General features: G+C 41.5%; 1 protein-coding gene across 4 annotated transcripts in view; it reads right to left on the bottom strand.

Annotated features, from left to right (window-relative positions):
• The window catches only part of ACSL5 (acyl-CoA synthetase long chain family member 5), a 52,911-nt gene that overhangs the window by 23,235 nt on the left and 15,390 nt on the right, over positions 1 to 14,286 (bottom strand). For all 4 annotated transcript variants that reach the window (XM_054243314.2, XM_078346491.1, XM_078346492.1 and 1 more), the window contains 2 exons: positions 8,130 to 8,314; positions 4,569 to 4,677 (listed from right to left, as the gene is read on the bottom strand). In XM_054243314.2, the coding sequence (XP_054099289.1) occupies positions 4,569 to 4,677; positions 8,130 to 8,314 (294 nt within the window). The remainder of the gene's footprint in view (positions 1 to 4,568; positions 4,678 to 8,129; positions 8,315 to 14,286) is intronic.

Genomic DNA, 14,286 nt, shown 5'->3' with positions numbered 1-14,286 from the left:
TCTCTGGACCAGAGAAGCTAAAAGGAGTTTAAAAAGGGGCAAGACACAAAGGATAAATCAAACAAGGATCTGAGTTTCTCTTATATGTCCAGGAAATTCAAAGCCAGAAAGCACTCGGTTCTCAAAGATGAAGAGTCTTATAAACTATACTTGAAACATTTAGGAAGCTATACAAAACGAGACTGGTTCAGTGTTGAATATGTGACCTCCATGGTGATGTAGACATTCAGAGAAAGCTGAAGTCCCACATTCCATGTGGGACTAACCCACAAAACGTGACCAAGCAGACACAAACAGCCTGTATTGAAAAATCTTGGCTTAAACAATAAAAAGCATGCCCATAAAAATATAAAAAATTGAAATATGAATCATCAGTCTCATCACCCAAATACCATGATTACACTGACAGATTATTCCATGGCTCTTTTGCATAGTTTTGCAGTTAGAGTCATTCCTCGTGTTTAGAATCAATATAATACTTTGGTACCTTGCTTCTTCTCCCAATGTGATGTAAGTATTTTCATGTCATTATTTCTTCTCTGTAGTGGTTTCAATGGCCAGTTGTGGGGGGTTCTATTACAGTGGACTTTATTTCATCACGGGTGTTTAGATTGCTTTCAAGTCTGACACCTTTAATTATGCTAAGTATTTTCCAATTGGTCATTTTAAATTTAGAACACTTCCTTAGAATAGAAACCCTAAAATGTAATAAGGGAAGGAAATGGGGGCCTGGGACAGTAAGGCTTTTGATACATAGCACCACACTGCTTGCTTGAGCAGATGTGACCATTCACTTTTCTCCTGCTACATCTAGTTGTATCACACTCTCATAGACCACCAAACAGTGTCTTTAAAAATTACCTTCAGGTTTGATAGATTTGAAAAGTTATTATGTAGTCTAAGTTTCTTAACAGCTAGTAAAGTGGGACCTTTTTCCTTGTTAGGTTTTATTTACTCTCATGACTAATTTGTTCACGTACTTTGCCCATTTGTATAAGAGTATCATCTAAGATATCAAGGCTTGTAAAAAACACGGAAACACACACACAGGTGCACACACACATTTGACAATAGAAGAATTAAACTTCTGAACACCTAAACTACTCAGCCTTACTTAAAATAAGTTTGGGAACATGCATTCACAGGAGTAAATGGTCATCTCAGCTTTGAAAGCCAAGCCAAGGAAGTAGTGGCATTAGGCTGAAGAACACATTAAGGGGCTGAGAAGCCCTCACGTCTAAGCCAGAAGGAGGCTGTTTTAAGTAGACAAGCAGAAGGGAAGGAAAATTGATAGAGAGGATCTAGCCAAATTGCTAAGAGGAATTCAGGTCTTGCCAAAGGGAAGTATTTGGAGAGTTACTAGGAATTCAGAGGCAAGTCAGTGAACATCTAGACTAAGTGATGGAGGAAAAAGGAAGAAAAGCAGGGAAGAGATAGCCACTCTGATTAAAGAGATATAAAAATGAATGAGGAGGCTGTGTACAGGAAACATTAGTTCTCTTGCTTCCAATTAAAACGGCTGCATGAAAGCCTAAGGAGTCACGTTTCAGACTAACTTTCCCTGAAGCATGGCTTTGTCAGATAGTGGAAGCCACCTGCTCCCCCATGGTGTGTGCCTTGGGTGGTCTACCAATGAGATCACTTGTACTAACATTAATCACTAATGATAGCTACCATTTATTGAATGCTTACACCATGCCAGCCACATTAACTCGTCTTCCCAGCTATTACCATTCACATTGTACTAAGAATTGTGAAGAACTGAGACAGCTTGGTCAAGCTCGCTCAGCAAGTGGTAAGCTGATGAATGTCTGAGAAAGTATACTGGGGGCTGGGCACAGTGGCTGATGCTTGTAACCCCAGAACTTTGGGAGGCATAGGTTGGCAGATCACTTGAGCGCAAGAGTTCAACACTAGCCTGGCCAACATGGCGAAACTCCATCTCTACAAAAACTATAAAAATTAGCCATAGGTGATAGCATGAGGCTGTAGTCCCAGCTACTTGGGGAACTGAGGCGGGAGGATGGCTTAAGCCCGGGAGGTGAAGGTTGCAGGGAGCTTAGATCATGCCACTGCACTCCAGCCTGGACAAAAGAGTGAGGACCTGTCTGAAAAAGAGAAAAAGAAAGAAAGAAGAAGAAGGAAAGAGAAAGAAAAAAATTATACTGCATTACCTGTTGATTGACAAAAATGCTAGCAGAGGCTGGTGTCTAAGGAACAAGTCTAATAATTGGCCAAAGGGGCAACAACTCAGGTTTCATTAAACTCTGTGACCTGATCAGCTTCAGCCTATAGCCAAACGTCTGCTCGGGCAACAGCCTAGCCTTTCATTAACGCAGTCAACTCAGACCTGTTCTGTTCTAAGCTGTGGCCAGCTACAAAAAGCCCATCCAGTAACAACTTCTCGGCAAAGTTGCCACTCTATGCTAAGTAGAATTCCAACTCTGGTGTACAGAATCCCCTGGAAGCTTTGCTAAAAATACAAAGCTTCCTGAGGATTTTTAGGTTTCATTATCTGGAAATTTAATTCAGTGAAACTAAGGTGGAGCTAGAAGACACAATTTTAAATAATAGCCCCAAGTGATTCTCAAGATAAACAAACTATTAGCTAAACATAATGTATTCAACCCCAGGACCTGAAGTGTCCTTTTTCTTTTTTTTTGAGACGGAGTCTCTCTCTGTCACCCTGGCTGGAGTGCAGTGGCACAATGGCTCACTGCAACCTCCGCTTCTCAAGTTCAAGCAATTCTCCTGCCTCAGCCTTCCACGTAGCTGGGATTACAGGCACCCACCACCACGCCCTGCTATCATTAAGCAGCCACACCAGATTTCTCCTGCTTCCGTGAGAAGCCATTTTAACAGTATCGCTTTAGGATTTAGTATTGAAAAAAATCCTAAATTATGTTCTCATGTGCCATCTATCGCATGCTAAGTGGCTTGTTTTAGTCACAATATCAACCATGATCAATAAAGAAAACCTCTAAAAACAGAAAACCACTAGGGTTGCGCATAGGGGCTCACTCCTGTAATCCCAGTGCTTTGGGAGGCTGGAGTCGGGGAGCAGGGTATCTCTTGAAGCCAGTTTGAGACTAGCCTGGGCAACATAGTGAGACCTTATCTCTACAAAAAATTTAAAAATTAGCCAGGTATGGACTATATGCTTGTAGTTCTAGCTACTTGGGAAGCTGACCAAGAGTTTGAGGTTGTAGTGAGCTGTATTCGTTCACACCACTGCACTCCAGCCTGGGTGACAGAGCAAGATTCTGTCTCTCAAAAAAAAAAAAAAAAAAAAAAAAAATCCCAAAGGAAATTATTCTGTATTAGTATAATACACTAATACATAAAGTATAGTACATAATACATAAATATAATAATACACAAAGTATTAGACATATACTATCTTGAATTGCCAGAGTACAAGAAAGTAATGTTTGCTTTGTTTTTATTTGTTATTTGCATGAAGTCTGTAAGTAAATGCTGACTTGGAGCCAGATATACTAAGTACAGGCCCCGGTGGAGTCTTCAGACAGACGTTTTCTTTACAATAAATCTTTCATTGTCTGGAGGAATAACTACTTCTATAAAACATTTAAGAAGTAACCTAAAATAGAACAATCTAGCCAAACAGACACACTTAGATTTCCCTGTCAGCTCTGACATTTTCTTGTTCTGTGACCTTGGTAATGGTCTTGAAGTTCTGAGTCTGTGTCCTTATCTTTAAAAATGGCAGTGATAGTAACTAATCTCTATGGTTTAGGGAAGATTAAGTAATACAGGTGCAGTAGCTATGCATAGTTAACACTTGACGGGAGTTGGCTATTAATATCTGCTTAGTCTTAGTTAACATGCAGAAGAGAAGGGAGGGATGAAAGTTACATGGCCAGAATGTCATCCAAAAGACCAAAGGCACAGAAAGAGCTATAAACCAGTTGCTTTTAAAAGTAAACGTGTGTGTGCCAGCCATTATGTTAAATGATATAAGATATAAATATTAAGGCTTGATGTATTCCAAATGAACATGGCAAAGCCCATTTGGTGGTGTTTGCCACTAAAAAAGTCCAAAGAAGTGGTAACATGGGCCAGTAGGATGGTATCAGAGTCAAGGACAAAGTAAGACATCAGGAGTCCTAGACTGCTGGTCCTGGCTCAGATTGTCTATCTGTACATGCAGGGAATTACATTAATGAAAGGCACATTTCCAAACAAACTCACCACATACTAGTGAGTTACCCAAGATACTGTCTTGCATTATTATCTCAACACTTTAACAGCAATTTTGGCAGGGACGTTCTTCTTGTGTTGAGAAACAGATTCAGAGAGGCAAAGTGGCTTGCATAAGGTTATGAAGCTGAAAATGGAAGAACCAGATTTCAAACCTGGTGTCTGCCACTGGTTCCAGCATCCATCCTGATACTGCGTTCTAATGTCTCCTCTATTTTGTATGTTGTGATTCTACTTAAATCACTGCTTCTAAAATAGCTGGGGTTTTAGAGGTGAGGCAGAGAAGGAGAGATGTGCAACAGGCCCCACCTTGTCTTCTTCAGGCAAGGACAGACCATTAGGCTTACCAGACACAGCGAGTCCTCTTTGGAAAGCCTCATACATAGTCTTGGCATCTGAGAAGTAGTAACTTATTAGGTCATTGTTCTTCTGGGACGCACCCTTCCGCGCTCCTCCCTAAGGCACAAGACCAAGTTTAGGCCAAGTAAAAGTCTCCCCGCACTCTTTCCAAAACCTTTTTGAGTTGCATTAAAGAGAGTATAAATGCTGATTTTGAGGTCACAGGAATGTTCTCTTTGCTATTCAGCTGATTTTTAGAAATACCCAAATCATAGTATGTTCACATCATAGACACTTTAGAAAACAGAAAAGTGGCAGGGCGTGGTGGCTCAAGCCTGTAATCCCAACACTTTGGGAGGATGAGGGAGGTGGATCACTTGAGGTCAGGAGTTTGAGACCAGACTGACCAACAAGGTGAAACCCTGTCTCTACTAAAAAATACAAAAATTAGCCGGGCATAGTAGCAGGTGCCTGTAGTCCCAGCTACTTGGGAGGCTGAGACAGGGGAATTGTTTGAACCTAGGAGGTGGAGGTTGCAGTGAACCGAGATCACATCACTCTACTCCAGCCTAAAAAAAAAGAAAAGAAAAGAGAAAAATAAAGTCATATAGTCGATCTGTAATCCCACCCAGAGATTGCCACCATTATGTTTTTGGTAACCCTCCTGGCATCCATTTGTGTCTGTATATGAGGAGAGATGATATGGATAGTTTTATATCTTTTTTTATCATATTGAGTTTAAACTTCTACTGATTGCATACTATGTGTCCTAGGTACTCTGTAAATACTGTAGATGTGAGTTAAGACAAAACAGCTGCACCTCACACACCAGGGTTGTTGGAGTATGAGTAGGTAATAAGGAAAAATGCAAATATAATACCATGATGTACATGCTATAATGAATTTAGAGGAAATGGATTGGTGGTGGAGGGAATGAAGCAACCCGTTCTGTATTAAGCAGAAAGATTGCAGAGAAGAAATGGTATTTCAATACAGGCTTCGAAGACAGATAGGTATTTGGCAAAAATATATGATTTGGGCAGGGTAGAGGAGAAAAAAGAAAATTCCAGAGTGGAGGAACAGCCTGAGCAAAGGCATGGAGGTAAAAAAACGCAGCGCAGACTTGGGTGGGCAGCTAGAAGACGGTGTATTCAAGGAAAAGGTAATAGCTAGGAATCCATCTAGAAAGGTCAGCTGGAACCGTAGGATCAGGCTCTGGGCTGGATCCTGGAGCTACAGTAGGCGCTCCAGGTATGGTCCAATGGTCCAACCCTCATGACATTTCGTCTAGAGAAGAACAGGCAACAATTAAATAAGCATTCAAGAATATAAATTACTTTCCAAAGTGAGAGCTATAAAAGTACAGGGAAACACACAAAGCTGTAACAAGAGATCTGACTTAGTCTAGGACATCAGAAAAATTTTCCATGGGCTATCACATTAAGACAAAAAATAGCAAAAATAAGGTTCCTTGTCGAGAAGACAAGGTCTTTTTGTCTGTTTATGTGTCTGGTTCAAGGAAGCAGGAAGAATCCAAGATGTTCCAGATTCTTCACTTTGGCAATTGGGTAAGAGGAGATACATTTAACTGAAATAGAATAGGAAAGGAGGGGTGTGTGTGTGTGTGCGCGCTCGCGTGAAGGGAGAAAATATGCATAAAGAGAGAGATATGGAGAGCTTAAGTTACTTAAGCATCACTGAAAGAGTAGAAAATCAGATTTCAGTATCACAGATTTAGGCACATTTTCAAGTCATAAAAGAGGAGGTATTTTCTTAGCTATGAAGATTTAGATAAGGGTTTGGCAGACTATAATCTGAAGGCTGAATCCGGCCTACCACCTGCCTTTATGAGTAAAGTTTTATCAGAACACAGTCACACTCATGTGTTTACATGTTGTCTGATACTGTATTCATTCTCTAACAGCAGCATTGAGCAGCTGCCAAAGAGCTCATGTGGTCTCCAAATTCCATACATTGACTGCCTGGCCTTTACACCATATGTTTGCCAACCCCTGCTTCAGAGGAATCAAGAGACGCTGAGAATCAAACCCTAGAATGAGAAGAAAGAACCCAAGTGACAAAGAAAGACTGTCTTGAAATTAGGAAGAAATCTTATTGAAACATATTATGAAAGTCAAAAGGAGGAGTTTCAAGGAGGAAGTCTCAAGTCAATTGAGAGGAAAGCTGAAAGAGAAGTCATTGAATTTAGGTTAGGTTATGAGTGATTCAGAGCACTTTGGAGGAGATGGCAGCACTAAAAGCTCAGATCAATGGTAAAGGGTTGAATTTCAGAAGAGGAAATGAACAAGCAAACTAGCCTCAAAGAACTCTGGTGGGAAAGGAGAGGAGTGAGCAGAGGTGGTGGAATGCAGCAGGACAGGAAGATGTCAGTGAAGACATACATGGAGCATGCAGATGTACTAACAGGTGGGAGAGGAGCTGGAGAGGAGAGGTAGCTTGGGGTAAGATTTCTTCTATCCTGGAGGAAGAAGACTGTAAAAAGAACAGAAGAAGTTAGCCTCGTGAAGGAACAGGAATCCTTTTTTTCTCCGAAGAGGGTAGAAGATGGAAATAGATGAAGACATTCATGGGAGCAGAGGGCAGGAGAAATGAAGAGAACATCTTTGGAGCTTTCAATTTGCTCACAGATACAGGAAGCTGGGGAATTTGAAGAAAGCCAGGAGAGTGAGCCCAGTTCAATTTTTATACTTTTAAGCAAAATAAATTTAACTAAAAGCTAGAATTTAACTACAGGAAATGACTTAATCGTTCTCAGTCACTGGGTGTCTTGATGAAAATGTTCTCCTGTCCCCAATGTACTGACACTATTATTTGGATCATGGGTTGTCAAAATACTTCTGTAGAGAGTTAGATAGCAAACACTTTAGGCTTTGTTCCATTTTAGGCTTTGTGGAACAAAGCCTAAAGTGTTGGCTATCTCATTTTTTGTAACTCATCCCTTAAAAAAAGTAAAAACCATTCTTAACTTGCAGTTGCATAAAGAAAGAATTTTGGGCTGGGTGCAGTGGCTCATGTCTGTAATCCCAGCACTTTGGGAGGCTGAGGCAGGTGGGTCAGGAGGTCAGGAGTTCGAGACCAGCCTGATCCAACATGGTGAAACCCCATCTCTACTGAAATACAAAAATTATCCAGTCATGGTGGCAGGCTCCTGTAATCCCAGCTATTCAGAAGGCTGAGGGAGGAGAATCACTTGAAACTGGAAGGCGGGGATTGCAGTGAGCTGAGGTTGCACCACTGCACTGAAGTTCCCCCACTGCACTCCAGCCTAGACAACAAGAGTGAAACTCTGTCTCAAATTAAAAAAAAAAAAAAGATGGATTTTGTTCGTGGCTATAGTTTGCCAACTCCAATCTAGATTACTGACATCATACAAAAGAAAATGTGCCAGCAATAGAAGTTTAAATTTGTATATTGCCTATTGATTGGTAACATGAAAGCTTTACTTTCCCGTGCCACACCCAATCCCCTTCATGAGTTATCCCTAGGTTTAAAATTACAGTTTGAGTTTGATGAAGGTTTGCAAACTGAAAGAATGACTGGTAAATTACCTCAATTCCCACAGACTGTTTGTTCAGGTCCAGAAGAGGTAAGATGGGTTGAGGTCTGGTGATCAGCCACAGGAAGATGGCAGCTCCAAATGTCAGGATGCAGATCAATGCCGGGGTTGGGAGTGGGGAAAACAAAAAATTAAAGATAAAAAGCATTTTTGTGACTAGCAGCAGGAAATTCAGACCTATAAAAAAAAACAGGGGCAAGAAAATTTAGAGGAAATGGTTATATTTTTATACTCAATAGCTCTATGTTTACAGAAGGACACACACACACACACACACACACACACACACACACGCCCTCAACCCCTCAAATAGAGTTGTACCTCTCTAGCAGCAGAATTTTTCCCACTGTTTACTTAGCACTGTTGGAAATAACAGAACACAGTCTCCACCCCTGCTACTTGACTGTCCTCGCACAAAGCAGAAAGGATCAAAGGAAGCAAGTTAATCATTTCCCAGACAATTTTGAGAAATGACTGCCCTTTTAATGTTGGTGCACAAAGCCTAAGTGAAGGTGGCCTGCTAGATACAACATAAGCTGGTGGTCAGAGAGTATGTCCTCTGCCTGGGCAGACCGAGGGTCGGGAAGGACTCTTCTAGCTGGATTTCCCCCATCTAAACCAAACAGAAGAGCTCTGTCAAGGTGAAGCCACAGGTTTTAGAAATTAAAGATTTTGTATGAAGGATATTTCCTGCTGGCTAGATATGCCTTGCTCATCACTTTACTCTTTGGAGCATTGGAAGGGTCTCGGAGATCAACAGCATTGCAACTTGCTACGTGCAACATCCTCTCCCCCAGGGATCCCAGAGGGAATCATTTTACTGTGAGGCAAACATTAGTCAGTTACACAGAAACAGTGCTGGAGAATGCGTGGCAAGTGGTAAGCACTGAACAGTTAGGTCAAGAAGAGATCTCAAGAAATTAAAAGCAACAAAGGCTTCCCCCAACCCAGACTTTCTTATAGTTTTCAGCCAAGTTCAACTTCAAACTACTCTAATAGGAGAGACTAAATTTAGGGTGGGTCCTAGGAACATACCCTGGCTGAAACCATCTTTTCCTGGAAAGTTGCTGACTCACAGCTTTCAAACTAAATTACGAGAATACAACAGCAGTAAACACCTGAGCACTTACTGTATGCCAGACACAGGGCTGGGCTTTTTGCATAGCTTGCTTAATTGAGGTCAAGAAATACTATAAAGTAGTAGTATTTCACAGAAGAGGAAATGGATGCGTTGGGATAAAGTGACTTGTCCAAATTCACCTGTCATGCCCTATTGCTACTTCTTTATGAAAATCTACGAAACAACAATTCACCTTTTCTTATAGGTTCTAGTCACAGAATTTAAGGGGATTAAATTTGTCTAGCACCTTACAGGTGACAGCAAATAAAGTTTAGAATTTGCATCCTTCAAAGTTTACTGCAATGCCTGATGAAACAATATCTCAGAGATGAGGCCACACATGCCCACTCCAAATCAAAAGATCAAATCAAGCCCAGTGAAAAGTTGGATCAGATCAAGATCACAGTTGCCCTTAGAGCTTTGGACAGCTGCCATTAGCTGCCACCTGCAACCTTCTTCAACGAGGAAAACACATTTCACTCTAGTCCAAGAAAGGCCACAAGGTGCAGGAATTTTGTATGGGGTCAGGAACAGTCACCCTGGGCCACTCTTTTTATCTTTCTGCCCCTCGATTAGTTATTACCTGACTTTGGAGTAGTCCCTTTCCATTTTAGGAGAGAAAATGGAACTTCCAGAAACTGGGGTCATAGTTCCCAACTTCTTGATTCTTTCCATATTGCATTCAGGGCGAGAAAAAGAAGTCAGAACCAAAATAAAAGCAAGGTCCCATGGGTGCTAGTTTACATAATAACAAAGGTGCTATTGTGACCACCTGGCAGGATTCTGAGAGCTGGGGTTTTTGGAATTCAGCCTTACTTACACTTGTATGAAGAGGTAGCACTCCAGGATGCAGAAGATTCAAAAGCTAGCCACGAAGCCCAGGCAGAGAAGGAGGATCTGCCTCAGGGAACTGCCTTCGAAACTGAAAAGGCAGGTGGCAGTGCCAAAGGGGAGGAGAAGCCTGTGCCTGTTTTGTGCCCATCTAAACCACCACCAACCACTCCTTGGAGGCTGGGACATTGTGACAAGACTGGTTTTATATATATTTATATACAGACATGGTCTGGAACTCCTGACCTCATGATCCACCTGCCTTGGCTTCCCAAAGTGCTGGGATTATAGACATGAGCCACTGCACCCAGCCCCAAATTAATCTTTTGTTATGCAACTATAAATTAATACATATATACGTTAATTTTTTAACAATTAAATTTATATATATATAATATATATAATTATTATTTTTGAGACAGGGTCTTACTGTTTCCCAGGCTGGAGTGCAGTGGGACAATTCTGGCTCACTGCAGCCTCAACCTCCTGGGCTCAAGTGATCCTTCCATCTTAGCCTCCTGAGTAACTGGGACCACAGGTGTGTGCCACCATGCCCAGTTAATTCTTTAGTTTTTTGTGAAGACACGGCCTCACCATGATGCCCAGGCTGGTTTCAAACTCCTGGGCTCAAGCGGTCCTCCCACTGTGGCCTCCCAAAGTGCTGGGATTACAGGCATGAGCTACCACGACCACCCCAGACTGGTGATATTTTACCTGGGCTTTTCACCTCTGCCTCAGTCCCACCCATAAATTAAGAGATCCTTACCGACAGCTTCCTGTTCAACTATGGGAAGAAAATGGTTGCACTAAGGATTTTCACCCTCTTCTTCCAGATGGTACATTTATATTTAATAGAAAACTTTGCAAACAATGTCTTCCATTAGGGTCTAAAAATAGAATTTCTCTTCAGTTGTGGTGATATGGCAGGAAGGAGAGTGAATAACCTGACTGGTAACACATGGGAGAAAAGGACAGAGAATCTATGACAGTCTCAAGGGAGCACCTTCTGCTGATCTCAGGTGATTGTTACCATATAGTAACAATACGGTGGGTCACGGATTGTCAGAATTCTGCCCCCTCCCTAGATAACTCAGAAGACTGCATTTTTGTGAAACTTCAACTTTAACTAACATCAGTTTTTTGAGTTTGGCATGAGATAAACAAGAACACATCACCTAGTTGAATGTGGGTCACGGTCTGTTAATATTTGAGTACTCCTTTGAAACAGACTCATGCCCACAAATGGAATGAGACTGACCACTTCCTTATAAACAAGGGAGATATTTACACACTTCAAAGCCACAGTTTCATGAGAATGAAAGTACCTTGCCTATGTTGGCAAGGGATTTTATTTGAGGAAGACACTGAGGGAAGTATTTCCTTGTATGTATTTGCCAATGGAAATAGCTTACTTAGTGTGCTCTTACTGACCAGGTAACCCATTCAGGTAGGAGGTGCACAAAATTTCACATGGTTTCTTCCTCATTTTTTTTTTTTTGAGGCAGAGTGTGGCTCTGTCACTCAGGCTGGAGTGCAGTGTCATGATCTTGGCTCACTGTAGCCTCCACCTCCCAGGTTCAAGAGATTCTCGTGCCTCAGCCTCCTGAGTAGCTAGTATTACAGGTGCCTACCACCACGCCCAACTAATTTTTTGTATTTTTAGTAGAGATGAGGGTTTCACCATCTTGGCCAGGCTGTTCTCAAACTCCTGACCTCAGGTGATCCACCTGTCTTGGCCTCTCAAAGTGCTGGGATTACAGGCATGAGCCACTGCACCCAGCCTTTCCTCAATTTTTAAAAAAATTGAGATACAATTTACTTAATGTATAATTAACCATTTTAAAATGTACACTCTGGCAGTATTTAGTGTATTCACAATGTTGTGCAACCATCATGTCTATTTAGTTACAAAATATTTTCATCACCACAAAATAGGAAACCCCGTACCCACTAACAATTATTTCCCACTCCCTTCTCTGACCAGCCTCTAGAGAAAACACTAGGCTGCTTTCTGTTGCTATGGATTTATCTATTCTAAATATTTCATATAAATGAAACCATATATGTGACTTTATTGTGTCTGACTTCTTTTTTTTTTGAGATGGATTTTTGCTATTGTTGCCCAGTCTGGGGTGCAATGGCACAATCTTGGCTCCGCAACTTCCACCTCCCGGGTTCAAGCCATTCTCCTGCCTCAGACTCCAGGGTAGCTGCAATTACAGGCATGCACTACCATGCCCGGCTAATTTTGTACTTTTAGTAGAGATGGGGTTTCTCCATGTTGGTCAGGCTGGTCTCTAATTCCCAACCTCAGGTGATCCACCTGCCTTGGCCTTCCAAAGTGCTGGGATTACAGGCATGAGCCACCCCTGCTGGCCTGACTTCTTTTACATATTATAATGTTTAAGATTCATTCATGCTGTAGGATGTCTGTACTTTGCTTCTTTTTATGGCTCAATATTATCCCATTGTATGGATAGACTATACTCTATCTATCTATCTACCAGTTGATGAATATGTGGGTTGTTTCTACTTTTGGTATTGTGAATAGAGCTATTATTAACATTTCTATACAAGTTTTTGTTTGAATATATCTTTCCAATTCTTTAGGGTATAGACCCAGGAGAGAAATTGCTGAGTCAGATGTTAATCTTATATTTACCCTTTTGAGGAGCCACCAAAGTGTTTTCCACAGCAGCTGCTTCATTTTGTATCCAACCAGTAATGTAAGAGGGTTCCAATCTCTGTATTCTCCCTAACGCTGCTATTTTCTCTTTCATTGTTGGTTTACCTGTTTAAATAGCCAATCTAATGGGTGTGAAGTCATATCTCACTGTGGGTGTGATTTGCATTTCTCTACTGACTAAGAATGTTGAACATCTTTTTATTTGCTTCTTGGCCATTTGTGTTTCTTTTCTGAAGAAACGTCTGCTCAAGTCTTTTGCCCATTTTACAATTAGGTCATATATATATACACATAACACCTAGCAGAGATATGTTTTGTAATATTTTCTTCCATTCTGTAGGTTGTCTTTTTACTCTCTTGACAGGCATTTTATTTTTTTTTTACAATTAATAATTTTTTTAATAGAGATGGGGTCTCACTATGTTGCCCAGGCTGCTCCTGAGCTGCTGGGCTCAAATGATCCTCCCACCTCAGCCTCCCAAAGTGCTGGATTTACAGGCATGAGCCACCTTTCTAATGCCCAATACACTCAAACATTTGTAACCTTACGAGGTCAGCACTGAGAGAAATTGCACCCATGTCATGTAACTCTCTCACTGTTTAAGTGGAAGAAACTCAGGGCCTGAGAGAAGGTGAGCCCCGTGGGCCAAACCATGACAAGAGTGGGAAGCTCTGGTTACCATTCTGTTAGAATCTGTTAACACTTCCAGGTATGTTGAAATTAAACAAGGGGAAAAAAATGTCACCACCCTTTTGTCATGTGTCCTGTGTGACTCAAACTACAGTTCTGGTTGAGTCACTCTACGGAACCCCCTGCAAGCAGCGGGTTTGATTAGCATTTCCTCTTCCTTTTAGCATCAGTCCTGGTTGGGGTAAGGAGAAGTGCAATAGTAGTAAAGAAAAGAGGAAAGAGAACTGTCACGCTGCGTCTGGGATTTCCTGTTTTGGGTAATATACAAATGACAGAGCAAGCCACATTACACATCAGGATGGTCCATGTCAAAAACCTTACTCCACTATTTGATGCGGTGATGGTGACATGCCTTGGCCTCAGACCCCAGGATGCCCATTTGTCCAGCATCCGTGTCCTTGATCCACCCCAGGGCCCTCCCCTCCCCTCCCCTGTAGATGAGTGACTGTAGGCACTCATCTCCTGGATTCTAACATGTTTTATTCCCAACATAGCTGAAGGATGCCTTCTGCCTTCATATCTCTGTACAAGCTTCTTGGACCAGTCTTTGTGTCTAAGTTATGATCACCCCATGTTCAGCTTTGGATTGTTTCCCTTTGGGGATTTCGGGTGGCATGTCTTCATTTAGTCTCATTTTCTTTGGATAAATGTCCTAAATGGCTCCTTCTACTACAATATTTAAATTTTTGGTCAACTATGTGCCATCGGGAAGAAGAGGGTAAAATCCTTAGTGCAACCATTTTTTCCCATAGTCAAACAGGAGGGCGTCAGTAAGGATCTCTTAATTTGTGGGTGGGATTGCTATGAATCTTTCATACTAT

The sequence above is a fragment of the Callithrix jacchus genome, chromosome 12 (genome assembly GCF_049354715.1).
Source record: "Callithrix jacchus isolate 240 chromosome 12, calJac240_pri, whole genome shotgun sequence".
Classification (NCBI taxonomy): Eukaryota; Metazoa; Chordata; class Mammalia; order Primates; family Cebidae; genus Callithrix; species Callithrix jacchus.
Note: the sequence above shows the minus strand (reverse complement) of the source record. Positions and strands in the feature narration are given on the sequence as shown.